Source organism: Bombus bifarius, unplaced genomic scaffold (assembly GCF_011952205.1).
Source record: "Bombus bifarius isolate JDL3187 unplaced genomic scaffold, Bbif_JDL3187 scf7180000008208, whole genome shotgun sequence".
NCBI classification, from domain to species: Eukaryota; Metazoa; Arthropoda; class Insecta; order Hymenoptera; family Apidae; genus Bombus; species Bombus bifarius.
In genome coordinates, this window is record NW_022884511.1 from 700760 (window position 1) to 724673 (window position 23914).

The following is a 23914-nucleotide window of genomic DNA, read 5'->3' on the forward strand; positions in this document are numbered from 1 at the left end:
GGTTGTTAATTACACCTACGTCAGGTGATACTATACTATACTATATACGTCAGGTGATCGTACAAGGTACAGCCACGGTACGTCTTTTTAAGTCTTCGAACAATTTTTGTCAACGAATATCAATCGAATCGTTGGAACGGCTGGTGCGATCGCACGCTCGCGCAACTTACCTATTACTGTAGAGAATAAGCAAACATTCCAATCAAGATTAGAGCGCAACCGAATCGAGATATCGAAGAAATCGAGTGGACGAAAAGAATTCAAACGTGTCCATCCGAATGTTAGCAGGTAATGAATGGACGTGCCCGCCCATCGTGCAAGTAAAACTACTTAATGAATAAACCAACGACCAATCTATGTAACGCATATTGCCGCGAATATACGAAACGGAAAACATTTTAAGGCGGCATGATATTTTTATACGGTAATCCAGTTATTCCGATAAGCAAGAAGTATATCATATACCAGATCCATCATCGTTTCGTTTCGAAGGAAACACCGAATAAATCGTAACGTTGTATGAAAGCAGATAGAGAGAATTTTGTATTGGTATTTTTAATAAAAAAGAAAAAAATAAAACACAATGCATGTACAATCGTATGTATAAATAGAAATATATGTATATGTATATGTATATGTATATATATATATATATATATATCTGTATGTACAAAATGTTTGTTTATTGGTATAAGACGGAGAACGTTAAAATGCCGTGCTCGACATTTCTCGTTTGCTGGAGGTCGAGGAACTGGCTTCGTACGTTTTCATACTAGTAGCGTAGAGTCGCGTGCTACACTCGGGACACTGAAACTCGACCATCACGGTGAAGTGAGCGTTCAAACAGTAGTAGCAAAAAATATGCTGACAACCCGCGTGTACCGGTAGGATCGGTGTATCGGTGCAATAGGCGCACTTGGTGGACAAGTTCATGGTCGGTAATATGCCTTGCAAGTCGACGGCCTTTGACCGCGTGAATAGCTTCTTCATCGTGTGCTTTAAGTAATGGAAATTTACCATGGGCAAGCTGGTAGTAAACAATTCCATCAAACCGTGCCATAACAGTTCTCTGGTCATGTACGAGTAGCCGATGTTTCTCGGTTTGTGAACAGTTGTGGAAGAACTCGCGATTCCGAGTATATATTCGACGATACGAGGCTGCGTCCCACGATGCATAAAGATCAACAAGTTTATAAACTCGAAGAGCTTCAAGACGTTCGCGACACGATCGAGTAAAATGGTGAAACGACGATTCGCGCCACTATCCACGAGTTTATCTCGTACATACGCCGGACCGATCGTTGAAAGCATATAGAGAATGGACTTTGCGCTTGTAATGTTTTCGTAATGCAAATTGAGCAGTTGCTGACCAAATGTCGATTTTCCGTGGCGCAGCGAGAAATTCCATATGAAGAATTTGAGGAGCGCGTCGATCTCGGGTTGCCATCGATCGATCTTCTCTATCTGTTGATACTTGCCGATTTCCCTGGCTTGATTCCTAAGCACTTTGTAGATTTCCTCGTCTAACTGCACCGCATCAATCTGATTGATTCGAGAGACGTAAGGTGATGTCGGCATCTCCAGAGGTGATTGATCGTAGGTTTCGGCGAGACGGAGGGAATGAGACAACGAGTCCGAACGCGGCGCGTCGCGCGGCGGAATGGCGCAAGGTCGTGGTCGACGGTCGATCGAGGAAGCGATTATTTTGGTCGTGGCGCGATCGCGTAGCCGCGTGCGCGCGCGCGTTCACAGAGCAAAGTGGGCGAACGAGTCGATCTGCACGGGCCAGTCGTGTCGAACGTTTCGTTTGGTCGGCGATCACAGAGATTCGGAGGTTTCTCGAAAAAGATACGATACAAGCACGAGTGAACGGGAACGCTAATGCGAACACAAATGCGAGCTGAAGAATCGTGTTCGAACGATATCAAAAGATACGAGAATTGCGAATCGTAGGACAAACTGGTGCCGTGTGCGCGAAGAAGAAATGAGTAGCCGCATACGATAGAAAGCGAGGTTAGGAAAAGTAGGCGACGGTGGCGTTGTCGAAGCGGCGCAACACGACGGGACGCGAGGAAAAACGACCCGACACGATTGGTGACGACTCACGACGACGCGGCACGACCGACCCATCGGGTCCATTCGGTCGCCTGACAACGTCCTCTGTTGGAAAAGCGAAGGAGGTAGCGCGACGCGCAGCTTCGATTTCGAATCTCTGGTTTCCCGCAGTGAAGGAACCGCGGTTGTGGGGGGCGCGCACGCGACTGCCCTCTGTTAGCGGCCTCTCGGAAATCACGTGGAAAAAGGAGCGGACCGAAGTGAATTCTAGTCGCGGACGGTGGTGTGCTTCGCAGCGCGAAGCCTCGAGAGAAAGCGAGAAAGAGAGGAAAAGGAAAAGAGGAGGGAAAGAGAAGAGAGAAGAGAAAAGAAAGGAGAGGTGTCGGTGCGGTGTCGGTGTCGGTGTCGGTGTCGGTGTCGGTGTCGGTGTCGGTGCACGGGAGAGTCGGTCGTTGTCAGCCGGTGGTGATCGAAGGGTTCGCGTATTCGCGAGCAACGGCCGAGCGGTTTGAGGTTAGCTCGAGGGACAGCTCGAAGCGAGCGCGACCTAACTCGAGTCTCTCGAGCCCGCGTCCTATCGCGTTTTGGGCTCCATGTTGCCGCTAGTGGAATGACGTCATCGAGTGTTGGTGCTTCGAGAGTGAGCTCCTTCCTCGCCCGTCCTATGAAAGTTACCCGATCATGTTTTCGTGATAAATTCTAAGGTTTTCTAGTGCGGCAGACGGTGAACTCGGTGAACTCGCAGCGATTAGCGGCGGTCGCCGATTGGCACTAGTGTGCTTGGCTGCCACGCATTCACCAGCAGAGGTGAGTATTTCCAATTATTATATAATGTCCGGTTTTTTCGCTTTCACTCGTCGTCACTCTGCAACTCATCACCTTCGCTCGAACCATCGATTCGTCAACTGACAGGTTAACCTCCGATCCGACCCTCCGATCTCTTCGGGCTCCTACTCCCTTCCGCTCCCTTTCTCCCTCCTCTTTTTCCCTCCTTCTCCCTTTTATTCTCTCTCCCCCCTCTCTCTCTCGTTCGCCCGCTAGCTCTTTCGCTCGCACGCACGCACGCACGCACTAACATACACACATGCACCCACACACACGCAAAGCACAAGCGCGCGAGCGCGTTCGGTTTTCCTTCCTGTACATCGCGATTCATCTCTCGCGTTTTCCTTGATTTCTGTCTTCCATGTTCGTTCCTCTCCTCGTCGTCGTTTAGAGGGAAGAAGCCAAATTAATTCGGCAAACCGTAACCTCTTATGGTGTTCCCGTTGCGAGCACATTGCCTTAAAGCGCATTAGTAGCGCAGTTGCACGCGTTATTTTCGTGTTGGCCACTTGCTTGCAACCACCGATCGCAACATCGAACGTAATGCAACGCGACGCGAAGTGACGATGTTCGTTCCGCCCCGGATCGTTCGTCGAACGAACGGAATCGAGCTTTTTACTCGATCCCCTGTTTGTGTTCGAAAGTATATTATATTTTGCATCTGGGCACGCGAAACATGTCTTCTCGACGTCGTATCGTGATCTTCTGGTGTCTTTTCGAATTTAATCTGAGCATCATACTTACGAACATTTTTATCGACGAATAGTACCCGCGTTTTACACGTTTCGATTCCGGAGTCACACGGTACTGAGCAGGTTCTTTCGCTTTTTTTACGTTTATTCCTACGTTTATTCTTACGTTTATTCTTACATCCGAGATTCCCATATATCGTAACAAAACTATCGCCGCTGGTGTACCACAATCACGACCCTTCGATGATAAAGCACGCGTAAACGTAGCTTGTTTACGCACGACGCAGCGCGCCACGCGTTTTCTGACAATAAATCCGGACCGATCGTATCTTCGCCCTTTTACCCCAAAGAAACGTGATATACCTTTCTCATCGATCTGTTCTTACATCGTGTTTACAAACGCGAGCATTAGTCAATTTATCGAAATATCGTGCATCGCGTGAATGGTTTCGGTAGAAAGTGGGCGTGGCGTGTAAAAATTTTGGAGCGGCGTGCGTATTCGGGTTTTCTTGCTTCGATTCGTTCGTTTATTGCAAAGAATACTTGCGACTCGATTGTGGGGGGAGAGGGCGATAATGGATTGCATGGCAGCTACCCAAACCTCTGTTTACACGTACATTTTACGTATTTTCTTTTTCGATAGAATAAATTGCCTATCGTGCCCTTCGAGGTTTTGCTAAACTTTCTACCATCGGTTGGATAATGGAGAAAAATAGTTAGTTTTCAGAGTACGATAGCGAATTGTCGCTGTGGGTTACAGTGTTGATCGGTCACGCGGGTGATTTTCATACGCGACACGCGCTCAGCGTAATCGATGCATTCTTTGGACTCAATTTTGATGTTATAAATCAGATACTTTCTACGTCACCGGTTTCTTTATTGACGTCGATATTCGTATTTGATATCGTCGAGTCGAATTTAACGATATTTTCGTTCTTCCGTTGCCACGGTCTTGGCTATGACCTTAATTTTGCGAACCGCAGATCGTTGGCGTGGAATATTCTTGTACAATTTTCACCATTGTTGCTTTTCGCTTGCCGTAGTTATTTATCGATATATCTAAATCCGCTTACCGTTGCTTTGCACGTTGCTGTGATTGGATTTAAACAATAACAATTCATCGACTCGTAGGTACTAGCTTTAATAGTTTTTTATACATTTTCTCCGGTACGAGAATTTTCCAACTCTCTCGATATCTTTCTATTTCGTTCGCTGTCCAGTTTAGAAAATCGAATTAGTCGCGAGTTGTGAACTACTTCGTATTCCAAATCGAATTTCGGTGCCGTAAAATCCTTGTCAGGGGTAAGTCATACTTGCTTCTCGCTTTGTCTCTTTTTTGAAACCATGTTATCAGTTTATTGTTCGAAATAATACTATTTCGCGTTAGCATGTTACTTGCGTTGGTACATTGCTGTTTTCGTAAAATTTACGATTTTCTCTTAAAGCCCTAGACGAGGTACCGAAGAAGATGAATTATCGGCAGACATATCGTGTTGCCTACTCGTTATAGCAATCTTTCGCAGACGAATCTTGACACGTATTATGCTCGATCGTAAGACAATCCTTGTTCGTTCGCCGATTCTCGAACGCCGAAGCAAGCATGCGTAAGTTTTGTTTAATCTACTCGAATGCATCGATCTCATGGTTAAAGTTCGCAAGATTATATAAATTAAGCGCGGAGCATAATGAAAATAAAAGCTATCGAGGATAGTAAAAAGTTCTTATTTCACCGTAGCGTGCTGCCATCTCGTGTTTTCGCACACCCCCGTATCGTGACCCCGTGGAACGAGGTCATGTGTACCTAGCCACTTCCTAACCGTTTCGTCACATATGTGATCGTTTGTCCCAATTTCATATTCTCTTGGAACAAACGAGAAAAGTAGCTTCGTTGCAACTAGTTGATGATTTTCCAAAAAATATGACGATGAAGTATCGGTTGTAGGGTAGATGGTTGACCAGAGAACGTGTAAACTGTAAGCGATAGACTGTCGGGTGTTTCGGTAGTTCGTAGCTTGCATGGTGGGACAGTGGCGAAAGAGCGCGCGATCGACCGAAGGGACTAAGCTCTTGTTCGTAGAAAACGCGCGATCAATGTATTCGAATTGCGGAGAACTTTGAAAAAACCATAGCGTCACGAGCAGCAAGACATATCCAGGATGGTTTCCATTCTTGACCGAGAGACGAAATGGTCGGAAAAGTCGAGCTTCGCTCCGACAGAGTAGGTGGTGGCGCGAGGCGTGGCGAAGTATTGATCGTCGTTGCCATTTCCCTTCCTTCCTCACCCCCGACCATCGTCATCCACCGTTCTGAACCCTCTCGCTTTCTCGTTCTCCCGCTCTGGTTGCCGTTCTGCCGGTCTACCGCTCCGTCGTTCTCTCGGTCGAACCACCTTCACCCTCCGATTCGCCGCTCTGCTGTCGCTCTAGCGCTGCTACTTTCACCTCCGCACCTACCTTCGCTCTTGCCAACGGTATTCACCCTCTAGTCCACCGAACGAATCCGCACGCGTCCGCATCTCCGCTCCTTTCTTCTCTTCTCTTCGCTTTCCTTCTCTTCTTTCCTCTTCGTTTCTTTCCGTTGTACCGCTGGTCTCACAGTTCTTTTAACCGTAATTCTTCTCTTCGATATTTACTTACTTTACTTACATCCGAAAGAAGTTGATCGAAGTCGAAATTCCGTTTGTTTCTTCTCTTTCCTTTTCTGTTATTCCGTATCTCGTTTCTTCCTCATATTTCTTCTCTCTTCTTCCCGTCTCACTGTCAGCGAAAAACGAAGTGTTTTCGTTGAAATTATCATTTTCTGCTTATTACATAACGAAAACATAATGCTACGCAGGATATTATCATGATATTTTACGGCGATCGATTTGAAAAATTGTTTGCCGTTGGAGCGATGTCGGTTTTCACAGAGGAACTTTAGAATTGTTTGTCCTGGGGCATCTTCTTTACCGATGTCGTAGCACGAAAGTTATAGCAAGCTGGGTGCCATCTGTGAAGGGGTAGCTCAGTTACGCGAGTTTCAAAGAACTCGCCAATCTCGCTAATGCCATTAGTCCCAATTCGATTGTGTCTCGAAATAGGAGAAGTAAGAAGTTAGTTTTGTTACGAGTTAGGCTTCAATCGCTAAATGCCAACCCTTTTAAATGTCTGACAAAGATTAGAATAACGCTTTCAACCCAGCTATCCTCGTATTCGTAAGATTTATCGCATTCCGATCATTCGAATATAACATTATTCAAATAATTTTGGGGGTAAACGATAGTTAGCGGTCCTTTTCTAATATTTCCATGAAACAAGCGTAGTAACTCAATACCTACGTATTGAGGGGATGTCTGAAGATGTAATTTGTAGGAGATTTGCTCTGGTGGGCAGAACTTATTCAGCAACATAACATGTAGCTTTTTCCTCTAATATCTGTATGTCTCGCGCAGTGTCTCAAGCGATTCAGATAGATCAATTGAAATCATGTTTCGAAGATAAAAGCGGATGTACCTTTCCGTGAAATTTTTTATCTAACTCGTCGATGACGAGCTTTCCCTTATACGTTGAATCTAATTAACCAAAGAATGTTTCGTACCTCGAATAAATTCGCGTTTGCCCTCGCTTTTTTCCTATTCTGATCATCCACCGGAAATTAAATGCTTTCTGACGGCCTTGCTGCTTCGCGTATTCTGCTCTGCCAGAGGGAAGCCTAAGTATCGTGCATCTTAAATCTCTGATTAAGCAAAGTGCTCGTTAAGTGATTGCGAACTGTACAGGTTGGCCATGTTTCGCCGACGCACGTTTGAACCTAAACCCATTCACCATTTTCGTGTCTATCTCTCGTGCAATTCGACTTAAATATTTCGTAATGCTCGCTGTAACGAAACTCGTTTATTTTACTTGAGAAGTCTCTTTTTTCAGTTGTGAGGAAAGTTTCCATATTATTAAACAATTTCTACTTTCGTGAAGAGCTTGAAAAGGATTAAGAATCGTATAATTGGAATATCTGTGTCTATTAGCCTTAAAAAAACATCTTTCATCGCGTGGTTTGGTCGTTATTCATACGGCAAACCCGTCCAACGAAATTTGTCGATTTACGAAGCAAGTGCGCGGTGCTAGGCGCAAGCTTGTGATCGGAATTGCTAATACGAATTTCGACCTATTAGAAATTCCTGCCGCGTGTCGGTATCGCGTTGAAAACTTTAACGATACGTCGCCGAGGATTCTCCGCGGTTTTTCCCAGAAAAACCCGCTACTTTTATTTATTCGCTTCGAATCGGCGATCGGTGCCGAAGTTCTCATTAAAATTTAATCGGACTCTTTATGCGGAAAGGGGGCTTCTTCGACGTATTTCGAGCCGATATGGTTGTATTTGATTCGTCAAGGCAAAACCAATCGAACCGCAGCACGGATCTAAACTTTCGAGTAGTTAACTTTGCGAAAGTTGTTGCTCGTTTTTTAAAACGATCGTTCCTCTTGCTCCTAGTTTCGCAACAAGCTCGCAAATTCCAATTGCGTCGCAGTTACGTCCTACCAACCAGTAAACTTTGACGGTAATAAATTCATAACGTTGGTGATCCTCGTGGTTAATCTACAATTTTAACGTTATGTAAACGAACGAAATGCCTTTTATTCTTATATATCTGTAGTATAGTACAATTGGTCGTTGGTAATTGTCGTGTCTGGAAATACAAATGTGCGCTAGCAACTGATAAGTTGGTAGATCCGTACGCGCACGGGGCACCAGCGGAAGAACCCTTGATGTACTCGGCAATCTAAATAATTATAGCGGACTGGAGCAGTCCATTCCTTGTCTCGACGTTGCACAATCAAGGCGTGCCTCTTTAGGTCGGAGCACGATTGACCGATATCTACGTGACGCTTTTCGTCCAAATTTCGCTGATACCCGCATTAAACACGATATCGGACCACTTGAATGTTAGCGCAGACGATTTTAAAACGTAAAGCAATTAACTCGTTGACGACTGGAGGAAACCAGCGGCGCCGCTATTTCCTGTAATTATGGCCGCTTATATTAATTTTATCGAAACGTCGCAGTTGGCGATGTTTCAGTTAAAACCGATGCAACTGAATTTCTCGAAACACGCGTACTCTCGATCTCCTTTGTTCCGACGAGATTTATAGAAGAAAAGCTACTGCTTGTAGAATTAAAAGTGGCAATTATGCAGTTTAGTGATTTTTCCCAGTTTTCTCCATACAGCTCAATAATATTGTATAAGTTGACTGAAAGAAAGTTACAAACGAAGTGTTGCGTTAACGCAACGTTAATCCGTAATAAGTTGAAGGACGTACAGCTCGACCATCGAAGTTACAATATATCGTATATATACGTAAATTCTATAGAATTCAAACTACCCGCCAACCGATATATTTTACTTTTGCTTTGTTTTACCGGTAGCCATTTCACACAATAGGTTAAATCACGAGAGAAGAACGGTAATTTAGGACTTAGAAAATCGATTCTCGATTTTCCAGCTAAAATTTGTAGTAGATTTGTTATTAATCGTTATTGTACTCGATTAAACTCGATTTTCCAGAATCGATCGTCTTATTTACCCCAAGGATTTACTTTATTACATATACAGGGTGGTTGGTAACTGGTGGTATCATACAAGCGGAAAGGGGGTGATTCTACGCGAAAAAAGAAGTCGAAAATATAGCATAAAAATTTTTCGTTTGAGGCTTTGTTTTCGAGAAAATCGACTTTGAATTTTCGCTCGGTACGCGTGCACTTTATCACGTCTCCTTATAACGGATCGTTGTCTCGATGGAAAAATAAAAAAAAAGAATTAAAAAAAAAATTTTTATTCTATATTTTCGACTTCTTTTTTCGCGTAGAATCACCCCCTTTCCGCTTGTACCTCCAATTACCAACCATCCTGTATATTCGAGAAAAGATGCAAGAAGCAAAGAAGAATCAGTTGATTTGTTGGATCTTGAAGTCCCGGAAGAATTTAATCCGTGGAGACTCGATGCGCGAACGTAGTATATCGCTTTCAATTAGAGAGGATGCATCGGGATGATACCGGTGGACAGAGCACGAAGGAGAGAGCGAAATAGGTGCGTGAATGACCCTCCCGAACCACTTTTCTCCCTATGGAGTAGTTCGTTGGAATCTTCCCTAACGGAGACCGAAGAAAACTGCGCTCGCGAAAACAACATCCCTCGTTGTTCGCGGGGATGCATCGGAGGGATGTACGCTGAGTAAATCCTACCAGTCAGAAAACAAACGGGAATCTTCGCTCGATATACTTCTACCGAGGGTGACGAAGCCTTCAAGTACCCTTTTTTTTTTTTGTTGGCCGTGCTGTGCAGTGCACCGGAGAAACCGATTCATCGTATCCCCTTCCGTTTTTTTTCGCGCCTTACCCCTGCCACAATTATACGATTTCACCGCTTCTGCTTCTCGAGTATCTCGTTAATTATATTGTTTCGTCTTGACTTTTTTTTATTACAGAGATCACTTGCGAGGGATATGGAACTTGTCGTAGCTTCCTGAATAGGTGAGTGCTCCTAATCCCCTTTTTGTATCTTGGAAAATCGTTGACGTGTTAAGTTGGACGTAGCTTGTTCTCCGCCCTCTATCATGTCGATATATCGTGAAAGTCAAAGTCTGGCCTATTCAGAACAGGGACATTCTTTTCTGATTTGCGGACGCAATGGAGGTGGTGCGGCAAGGAAAGAGTTAGTCACCGAGAGTTAGCTACGGAAAGCGCATCTAAAATGAATTTTCCTCGCACGAAACTGAGAAAAACGTAGCGAAAGGATAGGAATGAATACGACGAGCTTGTAATAACGTAAGAACGGCAAAGAAATCTTCTTCGTGCGTTCCGTTAACGTAAATTAATGATTTTACTAATCGTTGGAAAGTGTATCGTACCGAGGAGGGTCGTTAGTCGTGTTTTCTTCGATACCGGAGCGAAATCGCGCAAGCGTGATTCTCAGTAAACGTAATGGATATGGATTTTCGGGTTGTGCGACCTTCACATGTCGCATCCTCTCACGCTTTTCGCGCCCCGGACATTGTCCTCACCGCATAGTATAAGCCGATGTAGTTCAAAATTGAAATATTTGGGCTCGCGATATATACATATAATCGTTACTTTGAACGAATACAACATTCTGATTGACCAATCGTCTTCTTGATACCGCAGATTGAATATCGCATTTTGTACGAAGTCAATAGGTGTTCATGTTCATAATACTTACGAAGAGGAGTGCGTCAACTCGTACCGACATGCGATGCGCCGATTATTCTTCTTTTAATATCGCGACACTTCGACACAATTTGCCGCTGTTTGCTCCCCAACATGATGGAAAACGATTATCTTCTTTGCTGCATTTCTGTTCTCACAACCCTCGAATAAGAAGTGTGTAAATATCGTGTGAAACTAACAGGATAGTTCAGCTTTAATACTCGGATTCTATCGCGTGACCGAACGCATTCGTCTAGCAAGAAGTTACGGTTATTTTCATCGGGAAGAGTCACCGACTTTCGAGCTTTGCTTTAGCTCGATCGAACGATGCATTAAATCAGTCATATTCTTCTCCTTTCGCGGATTTTCCCGCTTCGTTTTCCGCCAAAAATGTTTGGAATGCGATGCATTATCATAGTTATTATGCTCGTCGAAAGATAAGGACGGAAGTGGAAGTTATCAGCGTTGATAACTTCTCCCCATTTAGTTCGATAACGAAAGCAAGTAGTACAATATACTTTTATGGTACATGAAGCCTCTTTTCCGAATATACTTGGTTTCGTTAACATACTGCTGCTAATAACGAGGTAAATATGCCCTGGAATGAAAAGTAACGCGAGACAATGCAAAATCCTTTGAAGCGGTCGTTGCTTCAAATTCTACCGAAAAAAACAAGGAAATGCCGAAGAAAAATAACCAATGGAGAAATTTAACGCGCAGAATGATTGTGGATGAACTACGAAAAGGGTAGAAAATAGAAGGAATTGAACAGGAAGAAGAAAAAAATAACTAGCGAGTCGATTAGCGAGCTTGTGCAAAAGATGCCGGTGAATCTCATTGAGAACTAAGCACGACTGCGCGGCCTTCTTCCTTCTGTCGGATTTTCATTCCTTTCTTTTAAGTTGGAAGCTATAGATATTTTGACACAGATCTTTGATCTGAAAGTAACAAGTGGGAAGTTAATGGTGAATCGTTATCATCATAAAATTGAGAGGCATGTATCAACAACTAGAGATTCTTGTTTATATATTTATTCTTTTCCAGGAATGTAAAAACTATTCTAAAACTTCTACATTCGTTTAACGTTTGGTTACCTACCACTACTCGTGCAACGTAACGCGAAGGTGTAAGGTCTGATCGCTACTACGACTCGATCACTGGTGTCGGATACGTAGCAACAGTAGCATAGTTAGTGAATGTCGCGCGATCTATCTAATGGTGGCGCTACAACTATAACAACGATTTATGCAATTTTGATTGCACAATCTGTTTCATAAATTAAAAAGTCAGACACCTTAGAACCTTAAATCCCTCGTACGGATTTGAACCAATTCCTACGCTTAAGTGTGGTACCTAAGTATGGTTTCCTGATTGCGTTGAAACTGCTAGCACATACCTACCTGTGACCAGATAGCCTAAGTAGATAGGTAGAAAGGTAGGTAGGTAGGTAGGCAGGTAGGTAGGTAGGTTGATGGGTAGGTAGGTAGGTGGGTAAGTGGGTAGGTTGGTAGGAGTAGTAACAGAGGATAATCTCGTGGTAGCTAGGCTGCGGTACTCTGCAGTACTATATGCCGCCATCTTGCTTTATCGATTTTGACTCCTACCCTCGCCTTGCTTTCTCGAGCTGGCAATTCCCTCGTCTTTCTTCTTTCCCTTGTTTCTTGTTAGCGACTTCTTTTCTTCCACCATTCTTTCCTCTCGAATTAAATTCACGCTTAAACGAAGATGTATACATTCGATGTTAACAAATATATTTGCGTCAGTGTGATCCCATCGTGTATACATCTTTGACCATGTACCGATTACAATTAACTACGAACGAGTACCGAGTATTACGCGGAAAGAATATCATGCTAAGGATTGCGATTGGGACGACGCTGAAGGTGTGTTTATCAGTTAACAAAGCACACGATAACATAACAAAAAGAATCGCGAGTAACGCGATATGACTCTAGTATAGTTACAAGATAGACATGCAGCTAACGCGAGAACAGAATCCACGTTTCACAGGAAAACGAGGGTTTATGGTTTCTTTCATATTTCTGACGTTACTCCGATCAAACGAACGCGAACAGCTCGTCATCCGTCATCTGGAGACGTTTTCAAAGTCATAGGATAATCGACGGATAGGATAATCATCAACTCTATAGATGAAAATGATGCATCGGTATTCCCTACGTCTGTGTCTCGGAGAATAAGCGTATAAGAACGTTAGGAATCGTTAACCCTGGTATACAGTCACAGTAATAAGTAAGGTCTGCGTGGAAACGACGATATTTGGGAATACAGTCGCTCTCGGCAGCTGGTGTTCGCGAATGTATATAGATCATTTCAGGTTTTCCCAGTTAAACTTTGTCGGTGTATTCTACAGATATAAATAATACGCAATACGGATACAGATACATCCTGCGTAAATTGAAATTATAATTTATCTATTCCTTCTTTATTAATTTTTTGTACAGATAGAGTGTCGCAAAATTCGTGAGCGTCAGTTGCATGATAAATATTTCCGCGTACCTGCTAGGAACTGGTTGAAGGTACGTTACGGCAAACATCATTGTCACTGCTGTCGAGGATAATTTCCAGCCTGACGGGAGCTGAAACTCCTAATTCGACAGGCGTGTGATCGTTCCGCCAAAAGTGTTGGCCAAAATAATTTTGCTATGCGTTATCATGATCGAGAATTTTGTTTTCTAGACATACGAGTTCTTTGTAGTCAGAGATTTGAAATTAGATAGTAGTTGTTAATAACTTTAATAGTTTTTTTAAAGATTATCGAGGTCTTAGGTTGGGCTCTTTTCGCAAGCATCCTAATATTTATGAATACGGATCGAAATAGAATTACGATTTTCTTTGTCGTGACGAATCGATCTCTTATCGTAAGCGAAAGATCGTTTCATTGAGAGAACCAAAAATAGACGGAGCCTCGGTTAAGTAAGAGCGAACCGGTAACAACAGGGAAGTGAGTTTCCTCTCCGAGAAAAGAAATCTCATTTGATTCGGTACTCTTGTGAACGAATAGCGGTCGTTCGACGTCTTTCCTGCAAGAGCACGTTTTTAACCTATTTTAGCCGATTCCCGTGGAAAGTGAACCGGAAACGTACAACAAAAATGAATTTGTAATCGGAGAATTTTTTTCTCCGATTCCAGCGTTTCTACTGTTCGAAATATGCGTCGTAACGCTTAGGTACTTTTATAGTTCAGAGTGATCGTGGCGAATAGTTGGTTACCGTCTCAGCGTCATATCCGACAGCGAGTGACGTACTTTGGCCCCTTTCACGCAAGAGGGTGAAACTTATTTCAAAAGGGTTATTTTAGGAACAGAAAGGTGGCTGACCGACCACGCATCGACGCGAACATTTAGAGACACATTCTCGTCCTCTCTTTTTTTGATTCATCCCTTTCATTACGATACCTTTTGTTCGCCGATATTTTTCATTGCCGTAAATCGAGAATCTACCACTTTTCTTCTTCATTCCGTTTCGGTCGTACAAATTAAGAAGTTCGTAACAAAAGCGACCTTCTATCTTCTATCACTTCGAGATCGAATTGTGGAATTTGCGACAGGAGAAAGATGAAACGGATGAATGGTCACTGATGCAGTCTATGCGATTTTCAAACGTTCCGGTGCCTGCGTTGTATTAACTTTAATTAATGTACAGCTGTTGAGTATTACTCTTTCGCCGAGATTAAAGGGAACGAGATTAATTCAGAACGAGTGTGACATCTGGCACGTGTCTCGACCGCATTTCCGTAAATGTGTTTGCTCTTTTATACACCACCACCTTTTATCGCGTGCTCTGAGCTCTGGATGCGGCACGATACGCATACATATATGTATTTGTTGGGCCGCTAAGCGGATTTCGACAGAGAGAAGTAAAGTGTGAAAGTGAAACGTGCGGCCCAAGATACGTCTACAATCTACGTTCGCGAATCGATTTTTCGCCGCGCGTCGATACGGTCTTTTCCCTTCTATCTTTGTACTTTTTATCGACCGTCGAATATACTGGACGTATTCCTACAACGATAACGTACTTCCTTATGCGTACTTCCTTTCTAGGTACGTACACAAGAATCTCGTTCTACTTGAACGATTAATCTCCGCGTAATTTTTATAGATAGCACAGCGTCGGTTTTCAGAAAATATTTCCGCAATACGCGCATGACTTACTCGGGCATTTTTATCAATGCGTAAGTCTACAGGAATGCAGTTTCGAATTAAGTCTCATGCTATCGTCTCGAGCATGATAACGATCGAAACTTGTTAGATCCACGTCGCGTTCTATTACTTTACCTACCTTTTTACTATATAATCATGATAGTCGAATTTCGTTACTAATGAAATTCCAAAATGTTTCCTATAATACATATGCTATACTCGTAAAAGATTTTTACAAGTATGCACATATTCGGATACCTTCGCCAGCCATTGTACATTCCAGTACCTTGTCGTTGGTTTCGTCCTAACGAATTACTGGCTTGAAATGTAACTACAGGAAAGGTGACCAAGAAAAAGAGAGGCGTAGGAAAATAAAATGTGTGGATTCGATTGAACCAGGACGGAAAAAATATTTGGAAGACGACGCGACGCGCGATCGGAAAGGTGGAAGAGGAAAGGAAAGAAAATAGTAAACGCGGTGCTAATGCGTCGCGTCGCGCCGGTTCAAGGGAGCACTGTGACCGGCGGGTCGCGACAAGAGAATATCGCGAATCGTCCCGAGATAGTCCACCGGTTGGAGGGTTGGATGGCCGTGATGGTGGGGTTGCGTCGACCGCGACAAGTATATTCGAGCGTATGAAAGAGAAGGAAAGAAATAAGGGAGCGACGAGTGGGAGAAGATGAGATCGCGCAGGCGCCAGCCCCAGCCCCGAACTTCCCACGGGCTGATCAGTCGTGCGTGGCACTTGACACGCGCTGCGTCTTTTCGTTTGTTTCTCTTGGACTTTTTACGGATCGCATCGTTTTCATCCACCCGCTTGTACTCTTCCTTTCTCTCGCTTCGCTTTGCCTCTCCTCCATTTTCCTTTTTGCTCTTTCTTCCTTCCTCGCTCTCACTATTGCACCCCTTTCTTCCTCTTATTCTTCGTTCTTTGTTTCCCCCATATTTCTTGCTCCCCTCTTTTCTGCCGTCGTACCTGTCCTTTATTTTCATGTTTTTCTGTTTCCCTTTCTGTTTGAGAAATCTAATTCCATTCAACCTTTCGATGTTTCGAAAATTAGAATAACACGGATTTGCCGTTTCGTGTGAAAGTCGTGCTTTTCGTTGCAACGGCTCCGAATGCCGCAAGTGAAGTCTATTCGCCAACATCCATGTTGATTTTAGTGTAAACTTGACGCCTGGTGTTGCTGTCCTCAAAGTGTAGAGATTTTAAAAGTTATCACTGCTTCGAGTTGGGTGGTCTGCTTTTTTGAACTTCGATTAGGCTACCGAACATAATCAAGGGGACTGTGCACATCATACGTGATACGAGTGATTCAGTGAATGATTGAATTATTGCGCGTGCTTGCCGGTTTCGTTTTCGATAAATAAAATTTCTCCGCGATACGGGTAATATCTGTTCGAGCCTTGGAGACGTGTGCTCCGACTCACCACGTGTCGCTTTCGACAACGAACAACGAATAACAGAGAACAAACTCGTGAGTTTCAACCGCCCAGCCTTACATCTTCCTACCTTGCGTCTTCGTGACTGAATGTTCGATTCACGTGACTCTTCTGCTGCTATCGATGTCGAGATCGTTACTGGGCAACGTTACCATCATACTCTCCAACGTTTTCTCCCCTTGCACCAGCTACCTTTGACTCGATGCAAGTGGCACTCCTACGGAAGGAACGAGGATCGATATTTACAAGGTAGGATGTGTTCTGCTACGAGAAATTCGGGGTATTTTAGTTATGTCTGGCAGATCGATCAAAAGTTGAATCGGCCGTGAAATTGACTACGAAGAACCGAGCCCATATTATCCAGATAATCCTGCTCCGTTCCCGGTTTCCTCTTTGATCGTAAATAGATATATAGACGTGAATTTTTCAAACTTTATGTGCTCGCATATTGCTTCAAGGGGTTACGTCTCTACTGGTCCCTTTTATCGATACACCTACATGTTGCGTTCAGGAAAGAGACCAGGAACCTCCTTTACAATAATTTACTAACTGCACAGTAGCCTTAGTAGATTCAAAAACTGTTTTTACGGTTTTACTATTTTACGATATATATATTACGTTTTGGCTGTGATAATCAGCCGGCTTTTAGGTCGTAAGATTCGTTTGTAAACATTTATTTTTTTTATTACTAAACATGTTACGACTGAACGTTCATTGGCTCTTGTTACTTGGGTAACCACGTTTTAATAAGCGCAGAAGACTTTTAATACTTTGAGAAAGACTGGCGTAAAATTGTAACAAAGAATCGTAGATATCGGCAACGATTATTTCATAGTTTTCTTATGCTTGGCGAATTCTTAGTAATTACACAGTTCAGCTATTTAAATAGTGAGACTTGCGAGAAGTTGATTCTGTCGAACACGAGTAAGACGTTTGTTTTAACACAAATCGTTCGGAAACGCCATGTGTTGAAAGAAACCGTTGTAGGTGAGGGGGTGGGGGTGGTAATGCGGTCGCCTCCCTCAAATAATACTAGCACATATACAAACTTGGATATTGATTTTCTAGCGACTGTAGTAAACTCGTCCGAGACGGTCGTGTCCAGTCTTTGTAATTAATTGTTCCTTTTGTTTACTGTTTGTCGTTGGTTTGTTATTCGTAGTTGTACCGTGGAAAGAATATTTTATCAGATAAACATTCGTCGAATATGTGGCTAAAACGCGTTGCATGAAAAAAAGGTCATTCAACAAATAGCGTAAGAGATCCAAATTTTTGTTAGCAATTACACCAAGTTATAGCAATGTCGTAACAACGCGTCATGTTCAACAATAAAATGTTCTTTTCAAGGATCGTTGCCGGGACGAGATTGGTCTGAGATTGGAGCGTTTCTCATAGCGTAAACTTATATTGGAAACCATGAGATAATTATAATTTGAGGACCGACAGTGTGAATCGAGCCTTAAGCTGGTAAGAGTTCGCACAAGTTCGTAACATACCAAAAGAAGCACGAAGAAACAAAGGGAGAAAAACAAAGACGTCGAAAGAGAATTTGGCAAGGCGGCCGCATAGTTTGAGCGATAAGTTGGCGATAACTCGAACTTAATAGCCCGTAATACTAGAACGAGCTTCGATGCGCGCCGTCACGCAACTCATGCCTTTTGTAAATTACGTGCAGACGTATCGTATACAAAAGCTTCTAACACAGGTCGTTTCCGTTATGTTCGTTTATCTCTGCAAACATGTTGCTTAGAAATTGTTGTCCACGTTGCTGGGGCCATACTAGTCAGAACTGTTCGAGAAATGCGACATTTTTCTGGAATCTATTTCCCGCGTTATTTATACATTCGCAAATTTACCTTTTATACCGTTTTCGTGTTTTCGTCAATTTGCGAATCCCTTGTAACGCTAACATTGATCTACCACGTACAAGAAAGCTTTTCTTTGAAATATATCACGCTATCGCTCTCGTTATCGTTATCATCATCATCATCGTTATCGTTATCGTACAATAGATCCGAGCATCACGATTATAATAAGATACATACGTGTTATACTTTTCAGGTTATCCTGCCTTTCATTTCGCGAAATGATTTCGATTTAGCAGAAAATTGGATTATTTGGATGGTGCGTTAAACGTTTGTCGCCTTGAAATTGATCGTTCCAACGACCTGTGAAAATAAAGCTGAGCTCGAATTCGCAGAACGTAGAATCGATATGGTGAGATTGCGTGCCACTGGTCATCGTGCATTGATAACGAATGAGAACGAAAGTTGCTCGTATACCAAGAAGATGAATAGCATACCTTTTACTAAAGATCAATTTTTTTTCGATATATTTTTTCGCCGTTAACCACGTTATGCTATCGGAAGGATTAATTCGTGCTAAATCGGTCAATGAAAAGACGAAAGGCAAGTGAACGGACGTCGCGTGTATTTTAAACGGATTACTGCCTCGACACACGTAAATATGTAATCGATATGTAAATCGATGGGAATAAGAGTACCCGATTTATGCGACGAAATCGATATTTCATCGATGATAGAATCGCACAGATATTTTGATATGGATCGAGAATGTATATATACAGCTACTACAAAGCTCTTAAAAATATTTCCAAAAAAAAAAAAAAAAAAAAACGATATTTGTTATATTTGTGACCTTCCGAACTACGTACACGTATCAGGAAATCTACGCGATTCCATCGTTAATCGAATAAAATTTCTCGTAAGTACGTTAAATAAATTATTGTATAAGAAAGTTGGTGTTGCGTCCTGTCGATCGTTGTTCTCCTATGTCTACGCTTTCTGATTTGCCTCGTCATTTGTCGAGATAATGCTTGGCACGGATATCTCTGCGTAATCGGCGGTAAATGAAATCTAGCGCGCCCGCGCGAATCGAAAAGGCGCGGGGTACGTAGAATTCGGCTGCCTGGTGGCTCGGGATAGTCACCTATATCGATCCACCGTCGAGTTTACAGCGTACCAACTTAGGAACCCCCTGCGATCAAGGCCGCCCTGTGAAAAAAGCGGGAAATACTTGAACTCGAGGGAAGAATGGTGCACTAACTCCGCGAAATTGAAGAGGGTCGTTTGATTTATGGCGGAATCGTTCTAGGACCCCCTTCTTCCTCTCGTTCGACGCTCAAATTTTCTCAAGTTGCTCTCGCACACCCTCTTCGATCGCTCGTTCTCTTCATTCTATCCTGTGCTTTCGACAATATTTTATCTTCGCAATTTTTCTTTATCCGCTTTATGCCTGTGATTTTTTTCTTTTAAAATCCGACTCAGCTAATCGAGCTAGCTATTCGTGCAGCGACACGCGGTATCGTGTCATGCGTCATTTGAAAACATTTTATGATATGTCTTTTGGCCTTTTGACTTTATAGAGTTAAAACTTGAGGTATCGATACGAAACAATCTGTGTACGCAAGCAAATACGTGTTCTATCGTCGTCATGAACAGTTCTTGTAGATTAACCAGTTTCTCTAATCGAACGTGCTCTTTCTGTTCCAGGTACGTAATCGTAGTGGATTTCTTTCTACCGAGATCTTGAACTCGCAACTGTCGCACAATTACCTTCGATCGATACGTATCACCTTCGATGCTATCTCTACGTTTCGAAGGTAACGAATTATGTGTACGCTTGATCGTGGTCTCTTCGGCGTGAAACATTTTCGTGTTTCTTACACGCTTACTAAATACTTTTTGCGTAGTAGATAATGTACATATGTGTTTAGTTGTATATGTTGAGGTACGCTGAATGTTATTTTTGAGAAAATAATTTCTGAAATGTAATAAATCGGAAGCACGAGAACGGAAGGAATAAATTTAGAAAAGAACCGTAACGTGCTGTTGCAAAGATGTGTTTTTTAATTATTTTCTGAATCTACGATGCGCTTTCAAGAGTGAAAAATGGAAGATTTTAGTTATAGTAAACTATAGTTTAGCTATATAGTATATTCGACAGTTCGCGGAGAGACGCGATTGCGAGGAAGCGCGCCAACGGGAGCCGTAAATTCCCATTACGATTATGTAATCGACGCCACCAAGTGATCGATCCCCTATTTCGTTTAGGATAATAAAGGTGGTTGAATTGATTATAACCCTGAGGTAACAGGTTACAATTTACGCTTTATTCAAACAACTTGTAGCCAAAATGGTTACGCTCGGTGCGTATAAATATAAGTTAACCAGATGACTGATCTAAAGTACATATAGACCAGTGCCGAGATGTTGACTGATCTGTAGTCGTTGAACCAGTCTAGAGATGATGACTGATTTGCTGATGAGAATCCAGTGAAGTTCGGTCACTGGTCGCTTGCGGGTGACAATCCCAATGGGAAAACCCACGTTTCCCCTTTTTATCTGATGGAGCAATAACCATAAGGAACGTCTCGACCTGAAGACATTTTATAACGATTGAGGCACTAACGGTAAAATCGAAATGCTTTGTTTCATTTGTAATAAAACAATCTGTAGTTCCTTAGGATTATTGCGGTCCAACTAATTATTTGCACTGCTAGTGACCGTCCTGACCCGCCGAATTTAGCCCGCACTGTATAACGCGAAGTAACATATATTGTTGCTCATATAGATCGTTTATAATCGAGATCGGTACGTTTCTGTTTTGCGCTCGTACATTCTCAACTATCGGACTGTATATTTTTTTTTATGTGCAAACTGACATACAATCAAAGGTAAAAATGAAAAGAATAGTTGACGAAACGAGCTGCGTTGCTATACTCAACGTATAGAAGCTGTGTTCAAATTGAAACTCATCGATCTGGCGTTTCACAGAAAAGTGTGCGAGAGACACGTAACAGGCGAACAAAATATTTATAATATAATATATATAATATATAAAAATATATAAAATAAATAAAGATATATAAATATATAAATAATAGTAAATTATGTAGCTTAAAGGTAAATAAAATCCGAGGGAAATACAAATACGGCGGAAGCTTTTTACGCGTAATGAATGTTCGCTTAATGTATCCGATATAATACGGGTCGAGAAAGACAAATTTTCGAGTCCGGCCTCGTGGTTCTCGTTCTAATGCACCAGAAATTAACCACCTAATGCACATGTTCCTGATATACCGCAAGATAGCTTCCTAAGGTATGGCTATTTTAAATAAATCGTATTCGAGTACCCGTTATTCCGGGATCCGATGCTTGATTCAAAATATAATTTTTCTGTTTTCTTGCATCGAAACTTAGTTAAAGCATGTACAAGAAAAGCTTTACTTTAGGTACAAGTCGGCCTCAAATTTAGTTCGAGTACAAGATAACTGATGTCCTGAGTCGCAAATCGGGTTCCTGAATATGTTTATGTATCGACAAACTTTCAAGATACCGATCTGAGTCCAAAAAGCATTGCCGACCCGATCCAGGCTCATAATTTCGGGTACTCGCACATCCATAGTTATTTAAATCATCTATGTTTCAACATTTTAAAATTCAATCTTGTACTTTGACGCAGAGCAGTTTTTCCATCTTATTGTTACAGAATATTGTTAATTAATTTTGTAATAGGAGGCACTCTCAACGGATGGAATAATGCTTTTGCATTTAACTAAATAATAAACTGATAAATTTCGTTTAGTTTTTAGGTAAAATAGGTAAAGTCTATGTATATAATGTAAATCGTCTTTTATTTATCTAAATTTTTATTTATTTAATCGTCATTTGTTATCTCCTTCATCCTATTATCCCTTTTCTTTGAAGCTTTTGCTACGTATCATTCTACGCTTCTCCCGATTTCGATAAAGCGAGATTTTCCAAATGTATGTGTTGCGTAGAACGTCGAGTGCCAAACGACAAAAGAATCTAACCACTTTGAAGATCACTAGATTCGCATAAAGGACCAATGGATTAATAACGCTACCGATATTCACGATGAAAGTTACTATCGGCTACTTGGAAAATCAGCGAATAAGTTTGTCGTGTTGTTCCATAGGTCCGCGTGCATGAATCGTTAATAGAACTATGACTCGATGTTTCGCGTTGGTTCTATGTAATCAGGAGAGATCACTGTAGCAAGAGACTGTGTGTTTGCTTCCTATACACAAATGCGATAATTAGCCCGCACTTAGGCTGAATCAAATGGGGTTGGCTGGTGTATTTGCTCGATGCATAGCTTGTTTTCTAATTAATGGATGCGTCTCCTATGTTGCGCGCTCCCACAAAGTCTCCGGTAGCAATCTCTTTTCATCGAACCCTCGAATCTCTTTCTGCGCGAATAATCGTGCCTCTTGCCTCGTTTCAGTCGGACAGGCAACATGAAACGTAATTGCTGAAAAGCTTCGCGATATACATATGCGCTACAGTTCATAAGTATCCTCTTGTTCAAAACAAGTGACTGCTCGGATACTTTTGAACACTAGCGTAGATTTTGTTCTGAAACAAGATTTACGGCAGTTAGCTGTTTGCTCGGACGTTGGTTCAAAGGTGATTTGTTAATTTCATCAAGATTTTCATGTTGAGTTCGGGAGAAGTATAAAAAATGATGACTGGTGCCGATAGTAGAGTCGCGTGTCCCTGTCGATGAATTTGCCACGCGTTTGATATTTCGCTCAGTGAATATTCATTGTCTATCGGCAGGGACACGTGTAGCACGGAAATGCGCAACGCTTGTACTCTGATTGGATAATAGTTGCACGCGCGATATGCGTTATATCTAATCGCGCAGTTAACGAAAGAGCTGCTGGTACCTACACCTTTCAGACCTGACACTCGGCGCTTGCGTAAAATGTTAGTTTTGAACGTTGAAAGGCGGTAGTTTAGAATTATAAACTCACTCAAATTAGGAGGATTTAGCAAGTGAAATGAAAGGAACGGATTGTCGTGGTAAAGGGAGAAATTGGCACCGTGCCGAAACAGAGGGAAGAACGAAAGCAAGAAGGGAGTAACTGCGAGTGGACGCTGGATTGGATTCCATTAGTTACTTGGCATCAAAGATCGGTCAGAGCTTAATCGGCTTCGGTCGAAGGATCCCTGGGGACAATTGCGTTAACTACCGGCTTTTGTTTGCCAACTTGCACTAACAGGACCCCTTCCGACCCTTCGTTATACCGTTTGATTTTCGTTTCACTCCTAATCGGTATTCGAAGGAAATTAAACGCATCGTTCGTCGTCGAGAAAACTCACAAACGTAGCAAAGAGAAATCGCAATGTCTTTGTGCGATAGAAAATCTTTCCTTCTGGTTTAGCGTCGTTAATTGTGCGTAACTATTTGTTTTATATCAAATCGATCAAGGTAAGAAAAGAATGTTTAGAGGAGAAGAAATTTTTGTAACGTGTTCCTGTGCTTATACATATATGTGTATATATATATGTCGGAGATAAAAGAACATCGGGATTTCGCATCCGGAATGTTGGGAAAACCCCAATACCCTTGTCCAGACTTTTACTATAGCTACACTTAAGTAATAAAAATAAGAAATAGTTCTAAGATTCTAATCTGGCTTTATGACGATGGGTTCGGGTTCAGGGTGACATAGCAGGTCACTAGACGTAGCCACGGTCACAGGAGAGACG

At 42.3% G+C, this 23914-nt stretch overlaps 2 protein-coding genes across 4 annotated transcripts in view; one reads left to right on the plus strand and one right to left on the minus strand.

Annotated features, from left to right (window-relative positions):
- Nucleotides 1-520: 520 nt before the first annotated feature.
- LOC117210698 (peroxisome biogenesis factor 2) lies at nt 521-2091 on the minus strand. Its single transcript, XM_033453977.1, has one exon. The coding sequence runs from the start codon at nt 1576-1578 to the stop codon at nt 706-708; it is 873 nt and encodes a 290-aa protein (XP_033309868.1). The 5' UTR covers nt 1579-2091; the 3' UTR covers nt 521-705.
- A 13641-nt stretch (nt 2092-15732) lies between these two features.
- Nucleotides 15733-23914, plus strand: part of LOC117210694 (stress-activated protein kinase JNK) — a 40316-nt gene continuing 32134 nt past the window's right edge. Inside the window, exons 1-2 of one of the 3 annotated variants that reach the window (XM_033453970.1) lie at nt 15733-15749; nt 16095-16622. In XM_033453970.1, coding sequence (XP_033309861.1) covers nt 16463-16622 — 160 coding nt within the window. In that variant the 5' untranslated portion in view covers nt 15733-15749; nt 16095-16462. Of the gene's footprint in view, nt 15750-15961; nt 16623-23914 lie in introns of those variants that run through there. The other 2 variants (XM_033453971.1, XM_033453969.1) reach the window with 2 other exon arrangements.